General features: G+C 43.5%; 1 protein-coding gene across 3 annotated transcripts; it reads right to left on the reverse strand.

Moving 5' to 3' along the window:
- Nucleotides 1-2,032: 2,032 nt before the first annotated feature.
- On the reverse strand, nt 2,033-24,815 carry LOC119656274 (protein transport protein Sec31A). Of its 3 annotated transcripts, XM_038062697.1 has the most exons (16): nt 24,693-24,815; nt 24,313-24,557; nt 23,570-24,242; nt 23,208-23,501; nt 22,884-23,130; nt 22,719-22,825; nt 13,987-14,095; nt 13,626-13,928; nt 13,313-13,539; nt 12,709-13,234; nt 12,238-12,656; nt 11,679-11,798; nt 3,093-3,209; nt 2,778-3,026; nt 2,637-2,708; nt 2,033-2,573 (listed from the first exon to the last, which is right to left on the reverse strand). In XM_038062697.1, the coding sequence occupies exons 2-16, from the start codon at nt 24,510-24,512 to the stop codon at nt 2,385-2,387; spliced, it is 3,852 nt and encodes a 1,283-aa protein (XP_037918625.1). In that variant the 5' UTR covers nt 24,513-24,557; nt 24,693-24,815; the 3' UTR covers nt 2,033-2,384. The 3 variants fall into 3 exon arrangements, with proteins under 3 accessions (XP_037918625.1, XP_037918626.1, XP_037918627.1); XM_038062698.1 differs by having other exon boundaries at nt 12,712-13,234; nt 24,313-24,786; XM_038062699.1 differs by lacking the exon at nt 11,679-11,798 and having other exon boundaries at nt 24,313-24,785.
- Between the last annotated feature and the right edge of the window lie 5 nt (nt 24,816-24,820).

Here is a 24,820-nt window from a genome sequence, read left to right on the forward strand (position 1 = left end):
CAATTATTAGTGAAAGTTCATTCTGAACTTCTCAAAAATGATCTGCCCATTGACAAACTTACTCTGTAAGGTCCTAAGTTTACATGGCCTAAGTTTACAAGAGCGAGCGGGTGTTCATGTAGATCACTGCAAATCATTGTTCAATAATTAATCAAATAGAATACGGAATGGGATACTTTTGTTTGTCCAAAAACGAAAGGACTTGAAAGGCACTCAACGATATTCAAATTCGGAGACTTGTATTTGCCGGCAAGGTATTGTGGAGATGCAATTCCACACGTTTTTGGATGCCTCCGAAAGCACACATGGAGTTGTGGTGGAGCGATACCGAGCGCACTGGAAGAGGGAGTAGTCTGTCACGAGGCTGATATGAAAGAGCTGGACGGCGCAATCGTTGTCGTGTGAAGTAGACCTTACCAATTCAATTGATTATATATGTTATGATAAAAAGGTGTGAAGTAATCCCGCTCTTTCAAATCAGTCTCGTGGCAGGTTGCGCCCTTTTCCAGTGCACCGGGTATCGCTCCTCCGCAGAGTTACGATATAAGTGAAATTAAAAAAAAACGAAAAAAGGAACTCTATTTGTTCGCCTGTTATGTGTAAAATCACGCATATTACCTATTAAGGCGCAAACGATGCTCTTCTCGAACTGTGTGCTGCAGAGTTAGCTCTGGATCTAGTTCACAAGGTGACAACAGATATCAGACTTAACGCCAAAAGCATAGTATCTTGGACAGAATCAACGATGTTTCTGGTATGCGTTAAATTCAAATCGTGCTAATATAAAACGTTCGTCGCTAGTCGAATATCAGCAATCCTCGAGCAACCAAGATCGCAACAAGTTGTTTGTTTCTTTGATTTTGATCAGCGAACTGACTTTGGTACATCGAACCGATGGTTAACACTTCTATTAATATAAACGCAGCATTTATAACTGAGGAAGGAATTTCTCTCACGAATCAGCCAAAACGAACGCTCCATTGCACTAAAACCTTTGGATATTGGAGTAAGTTAGAGATTAAGGCACTCAATATATGGTATCCAATTACCGCAGTGAAAACTTCACAATATGACCTTAGCACTCACATATTTTTCATTTCATCAATACGATAAGAAGTTTGCAATACGTTGGAGTAACAAGGCAGACTTTGAGAGCGTGGGTGTGACATACAGCTTAAACCAGCATCTGATTACTTGGTACACTGACGGATCCCTCACAGCAGAGGAAGCGGGTACCGTTGTCATTGTATATTTCAGGCGGAAATATACGCAATAGACAGATGTGTCTCCTTTAATCCCCAAAGGAACTACAGGGGGCAGGACATTGCTATTCTGGCTGACACCCAAGTTCAACCGGGTGAACTCTAAACTGGTATGAGAATTTCTTGAGAGACTGAATATGCTCGGCTCGCACAATAAGGTCTCGATACTCTGGGTACCAGGACATGAAGCAGTGGACGAACTGGCCCAGAAGGAAGCAGAGACGCCTTTACACGGGCCAGAATCCTTCTGTGGAATCAGAAACGGGCTCATGGCTATGACATTAAGAAATGAAGGAGAACGGCTGAGGGAACTATAATGGAGGAATGGAGCAGTCTAGGGTGCTTATTGGGGGATACGAACTCAAGCGCACAAAGGAATTTTTAACCCTCTCCCAGTAGAACCTCTGAATTATAGTGGAAATTGTCACTGGTCACTGCCGACCAAGTTATCACCTAGGGAAGCTAGGGATATCTACGGACATTTCCTGCAGATTCTATGTGGAGTGTGTTGAAAACTCTATACACGTTCTGGGACAGTGTCCGGCATTTGTGCAAAGTAGGTTGAGGCAACTGGGAGAATACTTAATACCAGATGCCAAGTTGAAAGACTAGGAAGTAATACTAAATACTAAAATTCCTAACGGTTATAGACTTGCTTGACATACTATAGTTAATAGGCACACTATACCCAGTAAAAGAGTCACAATACTTCTTTAAGGACGCAGTGCGACTTCCCCTAACAGTAACAACACGAACTTTTTTTTTTATATTTTTTTATTGTTAGAATTAACAAAGTATATATTTATATATAATTTTCTCTTCTCTCACGACAAGAAGATAAAATACAAATGATAAAAATGCGACCGTAGGATGGACACGAACCGAGTCGAAAATCTCCTTATTTTATATAAGTTTTTAGGACTAAACGCATTGTCTGCATATACAGCGCAAATGATATAAAATGTCGAAACTTTAACAAAACAATAGAATGTGATAAGCGATTTACTAAGTTTCTCCTTTCTATGTTCCTTTTTTTCCGTTTTAAACCTAATTGACCGCACATACTTCTCCAATATTTAGCTCTACCTCATGATAATTTATGTTTTTCAAATTATTTAAATTCTATCTTAAGTAAACTTTCAATTCGTTAGCAGATTGCAATAGGACTTTAATTCCAGGCATAAAGCTGGCGGTTTGCGAGAAATCAGGACCGGAAACGATAACAGTCAGGATTCCCATTGCATTGTGATAGTCACCAATTTGAACGTATTGCACTATTTGGTTCAATGCCGACAATGTATTAGGCGTTAACTGGGAAGAAATTTCGGAGTTATTGAAACAAATTCGATTGAGAAATCTACCAAAGTCACTTACTCGATTCTCACGTAGAGCGTCGTATAAACATTCCAGTTTTTTGGCTATATCTGCCACTTTTCGCTTCGTGCGCTGAAATTGGAAGACGTGATATAAATAAAACAAGAAAAACTTTTTTCTAGACAAGCGTCTAACTCTTACCGGATCTGTTGCAGCATTTATGCACTGAGTCTTCAGCTCCTCCAGTACGGTTTGCATGTAAATGTATTCCTCTGGAAGTGGAGGCTTCTCTTTCGGAACTTCTTGTTTCACGGGCATCTGAGCTTCTTGTGCTTGAGCGGCGTATGCGTCCGGAATAGCCTGTTGTCGGAAGTTCATTTGCTGTGGTTGGGAGAAATTCGTTTGTGGCTGCATGGACTGGATGGGCATAGGAGTGGGTTGCGCCGGATTCTATCGTATGAAAAAAAAGTTTTTACTAAGTATTGTGTTCAACCTCGATCTGTTGACGTTTGCTACCTGATACTGATTGTTGAATGCGTTATTCGGATCAACATATCCATTTTGATTTGCATTGGGATCTACCCCAAATATTGGATGTGTAATCGGAGCTACAGGTGCTGGTTCACTTTTCGGCTGCAATGATTATTTTGCGGGATGAATAATGTTTTTAGTAATTAGCATTAGCTTAGATTAGGAAGGCATGAATTAAAGTATTGAAGCATATTTTCCAAATATTCCATCTTAGCGTTCAATTAGATATCTTTATTTGAACATTACACTTATGAATGTCTTTTCACAATACAAATATATCCAAGTAAATGCATATAAGCACAGTTGTTCTTAAATGGCTTGTTAGGATGCATTACTGACACTTAATTCGCAAGACAAAGCAGACCTTGATTGGCCGTAGTAATTATGGGTGAGGAAGATTCATCTGATTGCCTTGTTTTCAGACTTTATTCACAATTTTCACGATTTTCGAATAAAAGCGATACATCTATTGCAGAATCAGTAACGCAACAAATTGTCCGGCTCAAGGTGTTCTCTGAAAAATGAATCGAGCGCCCGAAAACTAAGCAACTCAGAACAATGATTGCTTTGCTCTTGATAGAAGTAAGATCTTTGAGGACCTTAATAGAAGAAATACCTTTTCTGTAATCTTAAGTAATTGACGGAAGTGATTCGATTGCTAAGAAAAAAATGATATTGGCATTGGGAGAGTGCCATCATATGTAAGAGATTTTCTGTCCCTGGCTGGGCGGAGCAGAGTTCCATTGACGTATAACGAGAACTAACAACATTGTATCCCAATCTCCTGGACGTCCCAGGTAACTTGAGAGCCATTTTTTTGAAATTGAACCACAAAACCAAAAGAGAGAAAATTCGTGATTTGCTTGATTTAAACTTTTCTTTTTTGCATTCGGGGAACGAACGGTCACAAGTACCTCAAAAGGTGCTGCCAAGTTAGAACTGTTCTGCTGAAAATCTTTTGATTTTATCTGCGGAGAAGATCTTCGTCCACTGATGCAATGAACATTTTCTTAGAATGCTAAATGGTGAAAATTTACTATTGCTTATTAAGAGGCAAAGCAAATCATACGCAGGGGATTTCTGATCAGTCACGAGAGCAGGATGTAATGGTAAGAGTGGAGATAGGAGATCAGGTCGATCATCCTTAGTGGCCGATAACGACCTAGAGGGCAGAGCTATCCCAAAAATCTAAACAATTTGGCTAAATTGACCGTGAAGGTCCGCCCACAAAGATTGAAGCTCCATCAAAGTGCTCGGTCGACACGTTCTTGCACGCCTCTGTGCTAGCCAGGCTCGGGAATGTGGGGGGTCCTTTGAGCGCTTTGATCCCTCACGCTTCATTACTCAAAACAACGTGCCTTTTCCGATGCGTGGGTCCGCACCGGATTTTAAATTCAACACTAACTAGGATTTCGCGACGGCCTATCGAATGAAAACCAGAACGCGAACTAAATTGAAAAAATAGAAAAGAAAAAAAAAACGGCTCGACCGCGCGCGTGGAGCCGTAAGTCTCCGGACCCGAGTGCCGCGATCAAGGAGGGGAAGATCCACGACGGATCACCGTCTCAATTGCTGTCTCTTCCGCCTCAGATCTTGTATGAGGCGCGGCCTCTGAGGTTCCCACCCTTCCTCGACATCCTCCGGCCAGTTATTCATTTAGAGGATGTCCTTATAAAATTCATTGAAGGGTTCCCGATCCTTTTGAGTCCGGCTCCGAATTCGCTCCCAAAGATCAATGTCCGGCAAACGATCTCGGAGAGCGTCCCGCAGATCCGTCCATTGCGCGTCAGGGTTGCCTTGCCGATACTCCCAATACCAGTCAGCCGCTTCCCCAGAGAACAAAGTGTAGGCGAACTCCAAGAGAAGAGAAAAGTTCCCCTGCAGAGTCGAATGAGTCAAAGATTCGACTCTGAAAAGGAACTTCTCTATTGGCAGCGATCCCTCAGAGCCGTCATATTTTAAACCCCACGAGTTTATGATGTGAGTAATTTTGTCTGGGGACAGCCAAATAAAACCAAAAATGCAGTAAAATGTACTCTGAGGACTCCTCCCTCTCTCTAATTTGTCAACTCCATAGTCAACTCCCGCAGAACTCTCGGATGACTTAAATGCCATCCCAACCTCATAAATTTTTTCCCATCTGTGTGCAGAAACTTCCCCACACAGTGTTTTTTTATGAAGAGACAACAATCGAGTTGCTCCCCGTCGCAGAATATTAAATAAAAAGAACAAACCAAAAAGGGATCGCGAGAATTCAATCTTCCTCGTCTGGAGTCAGAGAACAAAGTGAAGATGAATCATTGAAGACGGAACGGCACAGCATATAGCCGACTACCTCCGTATTCCATCAAGCGCTCACTTCACCAGCCACTTCATTCCTACGAAGAAGAAAGAATATTTAATTTACTTCAAATTCTGGAACGAAGAGATAGCCGTTTCACATAAAGGTAGGGAAGGACATTCCTCAGAAGCTCGGGCGGCAATACCTTTCAGCTTATAGCCGCAAAGGCCCGTAGATCCAGAGGCTTCTGGGAGGCAATCACCTACGAGACGTATTTCTAGACGAACACAACAAACGACTAGCTCTTATGGTATTCTACCAAGGATAGGGCAGGAAACTCTACGTTACAAGGTGGGAAAGGAAATTGAGGCTTAGGAACACTTGCTTCCGGGGAAAAAGGCGTGAAACCTAAAACTAGAAATCTGAAAACAAGTGTACGTGGAGCCTAGCCGGGAACAATATTGAGAATCTATTGATTCTCTATCCGACACCACCAAACGAAGTTGTGAGCCGGAATAGGCTATCTTCCACTTAATTCAGGAAACCTGTAAATAATAAATTATGCCTGAATCCAGGAAATGTTGGGCCCCACGTTGGGCGCCATTTGTAATGATATGAGTGGAATAGGAGATCAGGCCGATCATCCTGAGTGGCCGATAACGACCTAGAGGGTAGAGCTTCAATCTTTGTGGGCGGACCTTCACGGTCAATTTTGCCAATTTGTTTAGATTTTTGGGATAGCTCTGCCCTCTAGGTCGTTATCGGCCACTCAGGATGATCGGCCTGATCTCCTATTCCACTCATATCATTACAAGGATTATCCTAAAACCCTATCAAGTTGAGGAAGGCTGACCGCTAGCAAGTAAATACAGCTCTCTTGGAATGTCCGGTTGACAAGTGTTAGGGGGGAATTGACGCTTCAGTCCCTTTCGCGTGGCTGGTAGCTGCTAACCTTCAATCTGTTGCGTTGCCGGCCTCACCTGAATCCTGCCGTCAGATTACGCGAGTCCGGATGCTGGAGAGCGAAACCCTACGGTCACAGTAACACACAGTACTTTGGGAAATCTGATTATTCCCCACGGACTATGCCACACGCAAGCTGAACTTCACGAGAAACTTTGCTGTGGACTTTCCAACCAGGACAGAGTGGAACACCGGTGGCGTGTTGCAAGGTTATGTCTTCTTCATCGATGGATCAAAGATGGTCTGTGGAGTCGGTGCGGGGATTTTCTCGAATACACACAATGTATCCGAGTTGTATGGTCTCCCAGGTTTCGTCAGTGTATTCCAAGCGGAAGCACTGGCGATACTGAAAGTCTGTCGATGGCTGGAGCATGATCCAAGGCCCAGCATAGTCATTCTGACCGACAGCCAACCGGTCATTCAGGCCTTGTCTTCAACGACATCCTCCAGGCTGGTGGGGCAGTACAGAAACGCGCTGAACAGACTGGGCGGCTCTAGGTCACCTTCCTCTGTGTTTCGGGGCATAGGAGCATAGAAGGGAATGAGCGGGTTGACGGGTTGGCCAGGCGGGCTCTGCTCTTGGCAGTCCTTCGGCGGGTACAGTCGATGTCTCGCTGGCTACTGTCAAGGGCGAAATCTACTCGCACTACTTAGCAATCGCGAAGGCTTACCCCCTGTGCCAAGTCAAGGAGAATTTGGCCTACTTATAACATAGCCCGATCACGGGATCTTCTGTACTGGAAGCGTGCAAATGCATACAAGGTTACGGCGGGTCTGCACGGGGCACTGGCCCATAGGGGACCATCCCGCCAGGCTCGGCATACCCTACAATTCGCATTGCCGAAGCTATGAAGAAGGGGAGGAAACCCTCAGGCACTTCCTGTGCGATTGTCCAGCTTTAGCTAGAGTCAATCTACGGACACTGGGTAAGCCATTCTTTGGGAACCTCAGTGAGATTTCTAGCCGCAGGGTGGAAGAGCTGTTTTCCTGAATGCTACGGGCTGACTCTGAAGATCTGACATTGATGCTTACCCACCTACTCCCAGTTGCGTGCATGGAGTCTAGAACTAGGGAACATATCGACTTGAGCTAAAATCAAAAATGGTAAAGAGGGAGACAGAAGCCGTTTTGTCTGGATATAAATTTAATATCTCAAATTCAAAAATGACCTGCACTGCTGAAATCAACATCACTTGGATTGAATAGGTGACCGATGGATAATAAAACGATAAAACCCAACCGATTTTCTATCGATGCTATTTTAAAAATTACAAATAACCAAATTCAATGGTCAGAAGTTTTCGTTCTGCTAAATTGTCATGTTCCTTCATTCAATACAGGATATCCCAGATGAACGGATATTGGTCATCTGAAGAAGCCAGGTTTTGGATGGTTTAAAATTTGTCGATCTAAACTATTTAGGGCAACAAATTTTGACATAATAGTTGAATTGAAGCTTTTTCTCTGTCAGATAAAGATTTTGTTTGGCCACTCAACGCATAGGGACCCATTGTACTCGACATACCCTCTAAAGGAATATCCTAGATTTGTTCACTTGTTGGGGGCTTTTCGCTAGTTAATGCAATCGAAGTACATCAGCAACAAAAATCTGACGCGGTTAGAGCATGGACACATACCTGTATTGTCTTGTAATACAACTAGTCTGAACACATGTCCAGCTAGTGAGTTACGGCCAGTCAGAATACCCCCAATACTCTAAAAATCTTCCTGTTTTCCGACAGGGCAAACAGCAGTATATCTATTTAGTCCTGACATGAAAAATTTGATGTCTCTAGTGGCATTTCGTTTCTCTCACGTGTCCGTTTCTTGTCTTTATAGCAGCATTTGCTAATAATTCTGACACTGTAATTGCTAGTTCTGGTCCAAGCATGAGAGAAATTTAAACTTATTTTGCTAAGGCATTCGAGATCAGCCTATCGCTGATATATCTCTCGAAGATTTTGGAGCAAGAGAAGAGAGATGGGACGGTAGTTCACAGCTAGAGAAGGGTCTTCACTCGTTAGGATAGGGATAACCCTCATCTTTCCAAAGATGAGGAAAGTAGCATTCTTCGAAACTTTTGTTAAAGATTATGTGAAAGGGGGGAAATGTGATGTTTTCAGTTAACAAGGAAGTGGTTTGGAAGCCCATCGGGGCAGATCCGACATTGGAGTCAAGATTATCAATAAGAAACTCAACTAAGGAAGGCATAAGGAAAGGAATGGTGAGAGATTCGGGGCAGTCTGTATGATCAGAGTGGCCAGAGGTCGAGGGAGTAAATACGGAAGAGAAGAAAGAACAGAGACGGTCGCAGGGTTGTTGTGGGGAGTTGGAAGTGGAGTCAGCAAAATTGTTGGAAGAAGAGAAAGGTTGGGTGGGGTTACGAGAATAGCAAGGGGGACCAGAATGATTTAAAGTTACCGCAGGCAAGCGCGGTCTCGACGCCCAACGAACACCTTGTATGAGCACAGTGGAGCGCATAGCTTTGGAACGAGCATTCTTAGAAGCCCGAAACTTCTTCCGCAATGCATGTTCCAGACGGATGTTATCAAGGATCGGCGTGGCGAACCAAGTAGGAAAAGAAGAGACATAGCAGAAGAGAAGATCGAACAGGATATTGTAAAAGATGCTAAGAGCTTGATAACACGTTGAATTCGATGATATGTGATCCCAGTTGACACTAAGGCTGAATTGAAACCGACAAAATTGGCTTTACTGAAATTGAACTAATCAGATTTACGTGCAGTTTTGAAGTTTGAACGAGAAAGCTCGGCTTCAAATACAAGTGGGGGTAGTGATGTGTTATGCTAGGAAATACAGAGAGGTGGTGCTCGAAGAGGTAGGAAAGAGTGCGAGAGTGCAGCCAAAGAAGTTCTTGGTGGTATTAAAATTCAGGGCAAGTGTTCATAAAAAAAGAGAATAGAAGGGAAGAATGGAAGAGGTTATTGGAAGAAATTGGGGGGTCAGGATGATTAGGCCAAGTGAGCATGGGGAGGGTCAAATCTCCGCAGAAGAAGAAAGGGAGGGAAGAGAATTTGACAGTAAGGAGTTCCGACAAGCTGTCAGCAATTCTTCGTACAGATGCAAAGAGCAAGCACAGGGGACGTATATACAAGATGCAATGACCAGGAGGAAGTTAGGCAGGGAAACACGCCAGAGCCAGAAGAGAAAAAAACTGATTCGACGCGGAGTTGATCTTTTATTACAATTAGGATACCGCCACCAGTGGATCTATCTTACGAATTTTTAAAGCTTTAATTCAAGCAGAATCTTTACAGCCGTTATTGAAAAAATCCTCAAAAATATAAAAGTGTACTCAGGAAACTATCTAATGGTCGTCCTAGAGCTAAATGGCATAGAAAGGTTAGGAAAACATCTCGATCTCTCCACAAATCCAATCGAAATTTAAAGCCTATCGCTAGAAACTGTCAGCACTGGCATGCAGGCAAGCTGTACATTGATACGCACAATATCAGGGTTCAGACAACACAACACCATCTGATTGGTATGACAGGGAATTTGTTCAAATATTGAAGAAAGTGTGATGGCTGAGTATTTTGAGAGTCAGTCTCCCGAACTCGTTAGCTTGGGTACGAGTTCTGGTTCGTCATGGATGTTTGTGTTTGTCTTTATGTTGTCCTGCTGTCGTAGGATTATCACTTGCACATTATTGAACATGATGGCAATGAAACTTAAGGACAAGGTCATTGAAATTCAAATAGGAACAAAACAACAAAAAGGACTGTACGAATGTTTACGCGACATGATTCTCGGTAAGTGCATTCGCGAGGAGTTACCGAAAATCGACTTTATCAAGAACTGTGGATGTACTGAAGCGATACACGTTGTATCATTGTCCTTTTCATAGCTTTCCTCGATCTCAAAAAGCCAATGAAAGAAGATGAAAGGAAGTATCGAACGGCTAGCACCCAACACATCGTCCTAAATAAGCACATCCACGAATGATATGATATCGTATCCATCGTCGAGAAATTACAAGAAAAGCACTTGGATGGTGCAGTAATATCATCCGTGCTGATGGTAACTCGTCAACATACAATTCTACCATAGTGTCGTTCGCCTCGTTGCCATCTACGTTTCTGAGCGCTGGCCGACTATCAAATACAATGCATGGCACTTCGCGGTGGCGTGAACTGCTATAAAGACATCCGTTATTGATATGTGGTTGCACTTATTGATATGGTCATGTAATTTGAGACGACGAAAAATCTTTACGTAAGATTAGGTTGAGCATCGAAGTTAATGAAAAACGAGCAAAAGGCTGATCAAAACAACGATGCCTTGATACGCTAGATGAACATTTTAAAGCCGGGATCAGGTCTATGATCGAACGAAACGGCGAATTTCATCTAGACGGACCGACCCCTTTACTGAATGGGACAAAAGCTAGAGAAGAATATAGAACGGGTGAAAAAGCAATAGTTTGATACGCCAGGTAGTGAATTAAAAACGTCTCGACCTCACCTGGACCAACCCTATGACCGTTGGGGAGGGTGTCACGTCTTCTATTTCTATATGGATATAGAGGTGATGTAGCGAACATTGGCTTTAAGTTCACAGGAGTTGTCCATAATAATATCCATTTGTTGGCTCAATGCCGTTGCTATTTATGGAGCTTTAGCATCATTCGTCATTCTGGATTAAAGGCAGAGCATACTGTGCGGACAAAACTCAACAATTTCGACCGTTTTCGATATTAATTGGGTACAAAGTGGATAAAACTTTACGCGTAACCTAAACAAATATTTTTTCATTCGAAACAAATTCATGTCTTCCTCAATCTAATAAAACAAACATCAATCAATTACTAATAATGAAATTATGAATTCTACATGTTCTTTGGACGAGGTAGATCTATTTATAATTTAACGATTGCAAGATTTCGACTATATTCAACTCTTTGATTCAAATTTCAGGCGAAAACATTCCTAAAACGATGGAAATGATCTTTTAAATGTTAAAATTCAACGACCAATCATTTGTTAGGATGATTTCGCAAAAGGACTAGTTAATACGTACAAGCAAAAGCCAATGAGGAGAAAGGACTAATACAAAACTGATTTTTATTCGAATCTTAGTCTTCAGTAAACAATCGGAATAAACGGGAGCATGATTTTCATGCAACAGGGTCAATTTAGCAGTATTTTTAGCTCTAAGCCTTCTAGACAAATCATAAATGGAAAATGTGATGTGAAGAGCAAATTCACAAATTCAAAGAGTGCAACAACATTCTTCCAAATCAAACGCTTGCATTAATAACCCAAACGCACTAACTAATCTGATAACTGGCTTTCATTCGTTTCTACCTGGCAAAGGAAGTTGCCTTGTGTTGTTGTCGAGTGCGAATGTGAAGAGTTAATGATTCGTTGCCATTTTTTCGTTCCTGCATGCTCAGCAGACATTTTGTTTCGATCGTTATACTGTACCTTTATCGTTGTCGCACCGTTAAGTAGAGGCAGAAGATGAAATTAATTGATTTTTCTTGTTCTACTTCAACTTTTTGGGGGATACTGAAATTCTCTTAGATGACGAGTACTTAGAAGTAAAGGTTCGTATGCCAATAGAAGGAAGTTCGTTATTTCTGGTTTCTTATTTAAATTTAGGACCAAATGCAAGTAGGACCATACGAATTTCGATATGGTTCTTAAATTCTTCCTGATTCTAGCCTGAAATCGTCTATCAAAACAAATGATTATGAGAGCGAAAGTGCATTCATAGCCACTAGCTCAAACGCTGGCAATATGCACCGAAACATGTCATGTGTGTACGAATTAATTCAATACCAAAGAATTTTGTAATCAATCCCTAAGAATTTCAGTAAAATTGTCTAGTTTTATGATACGTATAAAATTTACTAGTGCTCACCTGTTGACGAGTCGATCGCAGAGCTGGTGGATCATTCCAACCTGGTGGTGGCGTTGGATTCTTTTGAACAGGCGGCATAGCCTGTTGCGCTACCTCTATTGGCGGTACGCCACTCAAATATGATGCTGGATTATTGAAACCAGGATTTGGGATGGGATTCGCGTTAGGTGTTAGTGGCTTAAAGTTATTCTGAATGGGTGGCACTGGCTGTTGGAAGTTTTGTGGCATGGAATATGATGGCTGAGCGGAAGAACCGATTGGATTTGGATTGAATTGCATCGGATTTATTGGATTAGGCGGGTTCGCATTGAGCGGTTGAGTTGCTGGAGTATTGTACATGTTCATATTTTGACCGTAGTTGGGGCCAGATTGAACCGACGGATCCAGGACGTATTTGCTGCGAGTGAGCGGTGTAGATCCTAACAATGAAATTTGCCATTAATCTTTCTGAATGATCACTAAAATACATACTACCTTGGGAACCCACACTGGATGGCCGTGGTGGTTGTATTATGCCGTCGTTTATTGTGGGTGGCTTAAGAGGTCCCGGTGGCATTGGTGGCATTGACGTCAGAGGAACTGCTTGAGGTTGCATGGGATTGAAGGTTGACACAGGTGCAGGAGGCTTCCAAGGTTGTAATGGTGGCTGGCTAGGTGCATTCACCGCTCCTGGTAAGCCGGTATTGAAGTTATTCGTTAGAGGTGCTGCTGGTTGGGCTGTTGGATTTGTGATTGAATTCCTTTGACCGAAACGATTTCCGGGTGCTGGCGGCCTGCCGTACTGATAAGCCTGTGATGAGGGCTGCAAACTTCCTCGTGCATATGGTTGTTGTTGCGCCTGTTTTTTGTATCCCAATGCATAGTATAGACGGTCACGTAGTTCCGCTAATTCCGGATTATCAGATGGCCCTAAGTAGGTTAAAGCTGAGTCCAAAGCCCCTTGTGAAGCCAACAACCCAGCGTATTGAGATAAAAAGTCAACTAATTTTCCAGTAGGCTACATAACAAAAAGAAAATGAAAAAAGACCGATTAACGCGACTGAAAAAGAAAATCGAATAATGTTGAAGAAAATACCTCAATGTAGCGACCCTGAACCTCTCCGGATTTTTGCATAAGCATTATGATTTCCACGAGATCTTGCAATTCGCTTGTGCTCATTTTCGATACATCCGAACTCAATTTGTTCAAATTTATCCATGACTGTATTAATTTTTCGATATTTCCAGCACAAATGTAACACAAAATAGCATTTCTGGATAGTTCGCTATCACCTTCTTTTTCAAGCCGCTCGCCCAATTTCTCTGCAGCAAGGAAAGACACATAAGCGATAGGTTAACTCTCTAGCCAACCCCATTGAGTTTAAAATGCAAAATATTTTGATACTCACCACATAAATCCTTGGTATTTTCTTGACAATGAGTTAAAATACCCACAAGTGCCTCCTTCCAAGAATCAACTGTACATTGTTGTGCAACATTCGACCAATCTCGTCCTACCAACGATGAAATAATATTTGCTAGATACGAATTAGATTTCTCTAAATATTTGAATTGAGTTCGTGTTAGAAGGTCAGCCCCTCCCGTTATGGCAATTATAATTGCTTCCGCTGGTCGTCCGGATTCCATGCATAGTTCTACAGCAGCTTCAATATTTCCACTTAATATCGCCTGGCAAATTAGCCCTTCATCATCTAATGGATAAATATTGATATTAATGCGAACTGAGTGTCAGGATTTGAGATATGGTACCTCCATCAGTCTTGATTTTAAACTGGGCAGTCTTCTTTTCAGAGAGTTCGGAGAGGGATTTATTCCCAGCAGCAATCGCATCGAACAGAGCATTGTTATCACCTGCTTGCTGAAAAGTGAAGGGTTTCTTAGCAGGCTCATACATACGAAGTCTAAACCATGGAAATCGCATTACCAACGGCAAACGCTCAACAAACAACAAACTTCCCCAGAATCAATAGACAAGTTTGCTTTAACCAACACGAAAGAATATAACTCGTGGATTATGCGATGCATGGTTTAGATTTTACAAAACGATCTCTAGCGAAACATCGCCTATGCTACTAATGAGAGAAGATTAATTCGTAGTCTTACCGATAGGTCTGTGCTATCATCAGTGCTTTGATCACCCTCAACTTCGGAGGAATCACTCTGTGCATTTTGTGGTGCAAGTTTTTAAGTTCATTTTTTTTTTGTTTGGATTTGTTTATAAAATTTAGTGTTTAGATGCGGTGGATAAGCAGCATTTAAATGTAAAATGAGGAGCATTTAGCGACAATGGGTTTGAGAAAATTCTTTTGTGAATTACACTTGCAATATAAGTAAAACTAATTCAATATTGAAAGAGGTTTCTAGTGAATCAATTATCGGTTTTCCTCCTGTTTCCTCTAGGACCCACTTTTTTCTGCTTGTGCAGTTTGTAGGCTTTTGTTACATACCTCCTGGTCCCTTCTCTGTTGTGCATGGGGTATTCACACAATCTCCTCTTCCTTTTTGCTATTTCCCCCTTACTCAATTTTGTGAGGCTCAAATACAATTTCATTGCCATCACACGTAGTGCTCTGCGATTGGTAAACCTTTAGCAGTGAAACAGGCCTAAAGCCAAACACAAACGTCTATGAAGAAACAAAGATCCGAGCATCAGGCATGACAAACAGGGGCCAACACACAGCCAACTCAGCTATCGTTATATGTAATATAAGGAAGTCTCCAAAATGCAGAAAGGGCGGAAATTTTTTATTGAGTATCAAAGTATCTTCATCTTAAGTATGAAGAAACCGGAAATCCGTCTCTTCTTTATTCTGATATTGATAAAAGATACCTGAGCGCATCACTCCGGTTTTTACATGATAATTGTTTACGAGCCAATGCCACGTTAGAAGCCTGGGATATCTAGTTTCACTTAAAGTGTTTTGTCGACACATGTTTGCTTACGTCTAGGCTAGTCAGGCTTAGGAAATGTGGAGGGACGAGGAGGTATTTGAATACTTGAGTCTCTCCCTTGACATTATACAAAACTTCATGTGTCCTTAACCGATGTGTGGATCCGACCGCGAACCTGAAAAATCAACCAACATGGGAATTCCCGCGAACTTTCTGAAGCATCAATACGCAAACTAAACCTGGAAATTAAAAATAAAAAAAACCAACGTTCGACCGTGCGCGTGCAGCCGTCTAGGACGGATCGTATCCTTGATCGATGCTTCTCCTACCTCAGATCAGCAATGAGGCACGGCCTTTGAGATTCCCTCCTTTCAGGGACATCCTTCAATTTTAATGACCTCAGGATGCCAAGACAACGATCTTGATTTTGAGATAATAGCGTTTCCAGATTTTAGACAAAACAGTGGAAGCGGATTTCATATTGTTAGTGCGTCTAGCGACATCAACTGCGGTGTCACCGTCGGCAGAGACCTCGCTTCCTGGAAATGATCAACGCCTTTGGTAATCTGCCATTAATGTAGATAGAAAGAGTGCGATAACCCGTTAGACTGGGAATCTTGGTTTTGTTTTGCTTATCTTCAGTTTACTTGCCAATGTCCAAGTTCGGTGAAAGAGCAAAGAGATGCTTAGTTGAGGTGTTTGAGGAAAAATCTTATGCTTCATTGAAGCCTTTTACATCTTTCGGAATAAGTAGCATGAAGAACGTCACCGAAAACAAAAAGAAATAATATTGGTGACAAGATCCAACTCCCATGGTTTCGGCTTTGGGTCTAAAATTCCTCTGAGACTTTGCTTCGATTCAGCACGTAACATTATATGCCATAGTTCGCTCTGATAATCGTTATTATTAGTTTCTTCAGAATGCGCCTTCTGCATACAGCGCCGCAGAGACACTTCCTGTTCACACTTTCGAAAATCGATGTGGGCAATCGAAACCCAATTGATATTATGATAGGTTTTGCGCTCGAACAGGGTGCCGCCGATGACAAGGCGGTGAAAGTTGCAGAAGTATACAAACATTTCACCGTTCTTGATACGGTCACCACGACCATGCCTTCCCATCAGATGATCAGGCATAGTGTTGTCAGAGGTCACCTTGGCATTCAGATCACCCACTACAATCACAATATAACTTTTAGGTAGTCTGTCCTTAACTCCGCAACAGGGAGAAAAACGCTTACTTCGCTTAAGCTCTGAATTTTCACCTTCTGTCGCCGGAATTTTCGAGCAAGTTAGAGAAAGCAAGCATTTTGGAGTGCTTCAAGGCTGTTGTTGAGGAGCGTGCGTACATTCTAGAAAACAATCATGAGCAATAAGCCGATAGCCAAAGGTCGTATCCATGAGGGTCAGTCCTCATCTGAGGCGCTGTTGGCTTCGTAGCGAGAAGAAATTTGTAGGCTGCAATCCCCCTTTTCGTAAAGCTGTGTGTTCTTAAATCCTAGCTCATTTGGGTGATGACGCCATGGCTTACTTTAAACTGCGAACCCCACCCGATTTGGGGTGCTTGGGGTCATTGTTGTTTCATAATGATCAAAATCCTCCTCCTTTCCATAGAATTAGTGTTTTTGCACGTTTTGAAGATCCACCCAACCATCAAATCACTCAAGCTAAATTGTGCAACTATCTTACGATTTTCGCAGTGGCTTTAGCAAGAGAAAATGCATTGAAGATAGTCCTAAACCCCTGGGGAACAGCGTACAGGGTTGTAATGGAAAAAGTTAAGGGGGCGAGCACCACAGCTGACCTGCCCAAATCTTCTTCGTTTTGTACTGCGTTAGATGTGTTCGCTATACCTGTGCTAACTAAGGTGGAACTTGCGGAGCTTTATCAGAGAATTGAATACAACAATATTCCCAAAAGAGATCTTAAGCTTGCTATGAAGACCAGATCCGACTGAGATATTAACCTGTTTGAGGCGTGTACATATATGGTTGCCTTTCACCCCGCAACAGTATCATCTGATTTAGTTCCTTCAGTACACGAAGAAATCCGCAGTGTTCACAAATATATTTAGGCAGAACAACGTCGGTATGGTTCAGCTGGTATAAAATAAATGACTTTCCTTTTCACGAACTTCTGATTCAGCTTGACATTGCAGCGCTTTGCCGCACTACTTACGTTGAAGAGCTGTTTACGCACGTTATCTCCGGCTTGAAATCCACAAGCTCGAAATCGCAAAATCGTAAAATTTCTCCTGTGTCTTCTTTGCTCGGAGGATACGCCTCCGCTCTGAGAATAGTAAATTTATACCAAGAACAGACTTCCAAGTTTGTTATGTCTTCATAAGAGGACGTAGGAACTCTAATGGGACAGAGTTCCTATCGGCTCGTCGTGATCGGCTTCGCCATTTGGCTCTATCGAATGCCTGATCTGGGTGCAATCTCGAGGCTTTCAAATCCCCATCCAGCGTATCAAGCCACCGTTGCTTAGGTCTGCCTTTTGGTCGTTTACCATCGACTTCGATGTTCAGACCAATCTTTGCAAGTGAATTCTCGTTTGCACGAATTGCGTAACCATACCATCGAAGACGCCTCTCTCGCAACTTTTCCACGATCGGTGCAACCCCATAACGATTGCGGATATCCTCATTTCGGATGTGATCTAAACGTGTCACGCCACTAGTCCAACGTAGCATCTTCGTCTCCATTACCGCAAGACGCCGTTCATTGTCTTTTATGGTCGGCCAACACTCAGAACCATAGAGAGCGACTGGACGGACGACATTGCGGTAAATTTTAGATTTGAGACATTCGTTGATACGTCGATCACAAAGGACACCAGTTGTGGAACGCCACTTCATCCAGGTTGCGTTAATGCGTGAAGCAATTTCATAATGCAGCTCTCCATTGGCTGATAGCGTTGACCAGAGGTATTTAAATCGCTCAGTTCTGGGCAGATCACTGCCGCTGACAGTGATTGTGCCTGTTTCATGGGGATCGGTCGTCAAAAATTCAATTTTGTTTAAATTCAATCTGAGATCGTGTTGCATGAGGCGATCATTCCATTTTTGAACAAGTTGCTTGAGATCATTTTTGCTATCAGATGCTAGGAAAACATCATCTGCATAAAGCAGTGTGTAGGGCGCTGGACGTTGGATATCCCGTGTGACGGTGTCCATAACAAGAACAAAGAGGAGTGGTGAGAGGGCGTTTCCTTGATGAACACCAACAGAGACACGAAGCGGTTTTGATACACCCGCCATACTTCGATATTTACTTTTCGGAATTGAACCCAGCGCACGAGTTCTTCTGGCACGAAGTGTTGTCGTAAAGCATACCAGATGACTTCGTGTGGTACACGGTCAAACGCTTTCTCTAGATCCAGAAAGGCAATGTAAAGAGGGCGATGCTTCTCACGGTGTTTCTCCATGAGTAATCGCGCAGCGTGTATTGCGTCAGTAGTTCCGCAGTTCTTGACAAATCCGGCTTGATTCACGGTTATTTCAACGATTTCACGAATAGGGTTGTCAAGAATGCGTATAGCAACCAATTGCGAGCAATTTATTGTTTCGGAGACATTTTCCTGCGGAGAGTACAATACAGAACAAATATGTGGAACGCTACCAACTTAAATTATACCCCATTATCAGATGTTATCGATTCTGAGATTCTAAACAAATGAAAGATTATATTCTCCAAGTATTCTGTCAGCACGTCCGTGGTAAACCGTTTAATTGAGTAAAAACTTCGAGAGAGAATCGAGAACAAATATTGCACCGATAATTCCGGCGCGAAACTTAGGATATATGCCGATCAGATCGATTCATAAGCGTTGAAAGATTCGGACGGAGAAGAGCGCTTTTCCCAATGGAGGCCGGAAGCTTTTGGTGTCTTATATATTTCACAATTATGGATGTTAACCTTGGAATTCAATTTAGGCCGATAGAACTACAACCGCAGTCTACCCAGGGGTTTACCACCCCCACTCCAAAAACGACAGATTCGGACCTGGCTACATGTATTATTTGACAAACTACACAATGACGACTTGCCTTTGGGATGTCAAGCATGTTCGGCTAATTTCATTTCAACGGATCGTGACTCTACTATTATTGTATCCTGAGAGCTGATTTTTAATCGCACACTAATATTTCTGTCCATCAAGCAGGTCCTTTCCTGCGTGGAGGCTTTGACTCACTCAACCCTACAGCGGAAATTATGCCAGAAGGTGCAAAATAGTCTAATAAGTAAGCGTACTTAGTGGTTCGAAATGATGGCTTGGGCCACTCGTCAATCGCTGCACGAACTGTTCCCGGCGACATTTCACGCGGCTGGCTCTCATTATTCTGACCTTCAAAGTTGCCAAATTGGAGTGCCGATAACGACAGGTGACCTCCTCAGAGATCCAATGGATTAAAATTTGGGCTTGCGAAAGGCCAGTCGTTTACCGATAACCAATTTTGAATTTTCTTGGCCTTGTGAGCTGGTGCAGGATCCTGCTGAAAGCTTTCATTTAGTGGCCTAACTACGGTCTCGAACATATGTTCATACACCGCTGAGTTGGTTTTGACACCGGTTTCACAAAAATGAATGTCCGTCACACCGCGGTAGGAAACTCCCCACCATACCATCACTGAAGGAGGGTGGTGCTCCTTTGAACGCGCTCATAACATGACCTTCCATACACCCGATCATTTTGACGATTAAATTTTTCTTTGATAGAAAAGACTTTTTCATCTGTAAAAAGGATTTTGTGATGCTTATTTTTTGCGAAGCGTTCAGTTGGATCGCTGAAGACGGATTCCTTTTAATTTAGGCGTAAGTAAGTGGCTTTCACAATATCTGTAGGCCGCTAACTGGAGACAGTCGCGTAAAATACGTAAAAATATGCTACGCATGGAGACGTTCATTTCGCTCGCTAAATGCTTTTGTTCGCGTAGCGGATTCCGATAAACTCTTGCACGAACAGCCTGCGCACCATTCAGTTGTCATACAGACCTCGGACGCCTCTCTCTCGGCCGATCTTCGATGTCATCTGTTTCTCTGTTCCGTTGTAGCATTCGGTACACGAATCGCTCACTGATGGATAGCGGTTTAAGCGTTTTATGAATCTTTCTGGCCGTCTTTGCACACTAGTATAAGGCAACAACAGCCAGACGTTTCTCGTACTTGCCGAACCTCATCATTACGCTGCTCACGAACGACTACCAGGGAGGGAGGATACTATATTACACGTTCGCTGCCACCGTTTTTCGTTTCTCATTTCTCTCGCTACGACGTTTCGCGATTTACTGACAGAACCTTTTCAGAGGTAGAGCAAAGGATTGGTATTGAGATAATCATGAGTCTGTGGGACGTGAAAGTGGAACTCTTTTCGTGAGGTTCTTCGCTAGCAGTTTAGGGATCTATTAGATAACTGGTGTATCCATGGGAGAATTCTCTATACATACCTTAGAGTTGTGCGTTCGCTAGCTGAGAAGTTAGTGAAGCCCATAGTGTTTTACGTAGGCACCTGTCGTTAATCCTACGGTTCTCTTCAAACACGGATTGATTTTGTGACCACAATCAGAGCCCCGCTGAGACAAGCAACAACGGTACCAGTCTATACCAAGTGAATGGCTTAGCATTCATACTGGTGGATGCAAGAATTACCTAAATCTCTACCGAACTATGGAGTACGGCACGCGTGTTGATACGCAACACCACGTCGAGGCCCGAAGGTCTCTTCTCGCTTGAGCACAACCACAACCACCATGAAACTCCCACTAGGGGGGCCAACCGCAAATAACCGAGCTGTCCTCACATACAGCAAGAGTTCACCCGAAGTATGTGAGTCCAGGGGCTTTCCCGGTTCCCATGGTACCAGTATACCCCTGGTAAGGTTTCGTGACCAATTTGCCACTTCAGATGAGTCCCCGTGCAGACTCGGGTCTGATCGCCCTGATTAGGTCTTTGGAGCATTCGTCTACTGAATCACGGCCGGCAAACCAAAGTGATTACAGCGTCTCCCGGTGCCACCACTATGGAGGTTCTCCTCGACCACTTGGTTTTGGTTTGGCCGATAGGGTTGTCGCCCCATCTTCCTCGCCGCCACCTCTGAGCACCAGCTGAGAAGTTAGAAAACACTTTAACGGAAGACAAATTGGAAGAGTTGCTACGTCGTGAGCTCAGATCCAAAATTCAGAGGCAACTTGTCCATCTTCCGCCAAGTACGATTCGTGAGCTGGGTAAGTAGCAGTAAAACAAAGATTTAGAAAAGTGTTTCTCAGGCAGTCTCTCTAAGCTATCGCACGACTATTCTGCTGAATCTGAAGAGGAAGCGAACTTGCAGTGCATCTCAGGAAATCCTAAGTTTGAGATCAAGTTTGTGGTTCTGGGACCTGTTAGTCGGCAGTAGGCAGAGTGTCGTCTGACATCACCATTCGTATCAGACAGAATCGATGTCGTTTCTTCTTATCTCGTTGTTAACGTAAAAATTGTACTTGATCCTGTCGTTACTGCACCTTGGTGCTGACTTTGTGCGCAAGTTCGATCTCCTGCCATCAAGAAGCTTTGGGACTCATGGAGGAATCGCAAAGTGGTTGGCCTTCGCCAGTCTCCCTTCTGGTGAAACCTAGTAAAGTGTGCCTTTGCTTTGAGGCCCATAAGATTAGCAGCGTTACCTTGAAGGACGTTCATCCTTTACATCACATCGAGGCGATTTTCAACCGTCTCTCCAAGGCTAGATTTATTACAACTCTAGATCTGGAGGATGTTTTCTGGCAAATTCCATTGGGTAAGGTATCAAAGGATAAGACTGTCCTCAAGGTTTCAGGGCGATCGCCCTACCAGTTTGTGACCGCGCCGTTTGGGCTTTGTAATGCACCTCAAACCAGGCAGCCACTGATGAACAAAGTAATCTTTGCTCGTTTGCGACTTCAAGTATTTGTAAATTTGGAGGAGGCTCGCTACTTGTCTCATATCGTCGCTAATCACACAGTTTCCACCTCCGAAAGCCGTCAAACAGCTACGGCGGTTCCTTAGGATTTTTTTGTAAACTTTTTGCTCTAGACGTTCACACCCGAGGAGAACTCGAAGCGCGTCTAACTGAAATTTAGTTACACTTTTTTCTATTTGTGCATTTTCTTACACGCGGCTATTTACAGCCGCCCTGACAGTCATTACCCTCACAGAATTATCAGCGAAACACGTTGCACCGTCCGCATGGAAATTGACTTTCAACGCGGAATTCAGTTCTGATTATATTTTGGAATGTTAACATTCGAATGTTTACTACACTTTCACCCATTGATCAACACCGGATCCAGCATTCACGTTGATAAGGAAATGACCTCTGGGCTAGTGACTGACTGATAACATTCTTCACACAAATGCGGAAAGCGTTCAGAGAAAACTCGGTCTGTTTTGCGATAAGCGACCGGCAATGGAGAGAACGAATCTGAACTTTCCGATCGAAATGGAATATTGTGGACGTTTCTGGTTGTTAGCAGCACAAGAAACCTCTTTGCAATATTGAAAAGGAAATAAATAATAAATAAATAAACCTAGAGCACTCGAAACGCATATTCCTCAATCACGATGGGAACTTACCCTACTCAACGCCGCCATGTCATTAGTGATTTGGTCCACGCCATAATCGTCTTTGGTTTGTTTTGAATATTTTTGGAATTTGTTCGCGACATCTTCCGGGTTGTAGCCTGCAAGGGAGCGGGAATTGTCATGAACAGTTGACCAAGCTTTGATTGAATCTCTCACCTAATAAATTTAGCATCTCAGAGCGTGGATTTTGCTCAAAGTTCGCCTTGAGGAAGTACCACACATAGCGGCCGTGTTGGTCCTTCATCTGATCCGCCCTCATCCGACAATATTCCGAGTAATTGCATTGCTGCAGAGTTGTCTCCAGTTGATTGGATCGTTCGACCAGTTCCGCGTCAGTGATTACTTGGCTGATCGTCACGTTTTGTGGGGATTTCCGATTGAATGCAATCAAACGGCCGCCGAACTAGAATGAAAAGCGACAGAGTTAATTAATGACTGGAGTAATGTTTGCAGCGTTCTTGCTTTGATAGCGACACTTACCCCAAATGAGGCACCCGCTGGCCGCTTCATCCACTTTGGAGGTACTTTCAAGTCGGAGTAGACAACCTGAGTGGCTTGCGGAACAGGAGCCTGTGAAAAGTGATCCACGCCTGGGAACGAATCCGCGATTTTGTTCGTTGTCTGCACTTGTTGGTGTGTTCCGCCGAAAACTGAGTAAATCGACACCATCCCGTCTAAACTGGAACTGGCCAGCAAAGCAGGATTTCGCGGGCACCACTGAACGTCGGAATACCACTGCACGGTCGTAGCGATCTCCGAAAGAATTTCGCCTCCCTGAAAGGGCATGGAAGAGTTGAAAACTCCAGAAATTTTGAATCCCTTGTTAGGCAGGTGGCACTTACAACCACATCAGAATTAGGATTCCAACAGTAAATCTTATTGTCCTTTCCACAGGAAACCATCAGATCGGAGTCATTCGGACACCAGGTCAGTCCCAACATTCCGCGCTGATGGATTTGAAGGATTTTCGCCGGAGCTGTTGCGTATCTCAAATCCCACAACTGCACGTAAGGAGCCTGATCGTCTTCCGAGCCCAGCCAAAGCTGTGTAGCGATGTCCGGGTGCCACTGGATTGAACTCCAGCGCACCCTCGACTGCGTGTCGCTCAATTTGATGATCTGCTCATTTTTGCGAAGATCCCAAATGACGCATCGCGTACTGAACACTGACGCCAAGATGTGCTGCACCTGCTTGTTCCATGCAACGTTCTGGACATCTTCCAGGGGCTGGGTTTTAGTGCCAGGCGCCATGGGGGTCGAGGTATTGTTCAAATCCCAGATGAATATCTCGGACTCGGATGCCACGGAGGCAAGCAGGAAGTGCTGGAAAGGATTGAAATCCAACCCGCGAATGGGTCCACTGTGTTTGTCTTGATGCGCAACCAAAGCTTCCTCGCCGGCGAGAAGCTTGGCCGCGCTGTAGATCTGCAGATGTCCGCTTTCGCAGCCGCCGACGATGAGCCCATTTTGATGCGCTCCCCCGATGCCGGCCGGGCTCCAGACGACTTTTTGGAATCTTCAATGAAGCGAGAAGGTGTCGTCAGAGTTAATTTAATTAGATGCAAAGTGCTGTCGTGGAGCCATACCTGTATTGACTGGGTTGCGATCCTTTCAGTTCTAGGTCATAGCTGGCGTCGACCAAATTCGCTGAGTAAACTTCGAGGACCGGCACTGCATTGGAGGCGTCCAGCTGTTGCGCAGCTGTGCCGGCCGCCAGGTAAATCGGATATTGCTGCACCGGCGACCAGGCGACGTTCACAGTCTTCTGTAGTTCTTTGATTTTCATCTTGCCAGTCGCTTATCTCGTAATTGTTGACACTTTTTTCATAAACTGTCAAAGAACGAAATATAGAACGAGAGCGTTACAAAACTTGCTGGGTCCGAGTCGCGGATTAGATCATTGAAATAGGAGCGGACGGTGTCTATCGGTAATTTCTGAAGGTGATCGGAATTGAGGACAACTTGCCAGAGAACTGGAATAGAATTGATCCTCCCCAATTAGAATGGAACACAACACCACCATTTATTGAGTTTGTCACAAACGTCAACACTTCCAACGTGGCTGGTAATCCAGGCGCCTACACTACCGACTGT

The sequence above is a fragment of the Hermetia illucens genome, chromosome 4 (genome assembly GCF_905115235.1).
Source record: "Hermetia illucens chromosome 4, iHerIll2.2.curated.20191125, whole genome shotgun sequence".
Taxonomy (NCBI): Eukaryota; Metazoa; Arthropoda; class Insecta; order Diptera; family Stratiomyidae; genus Hermetia; species Hermetia illucens.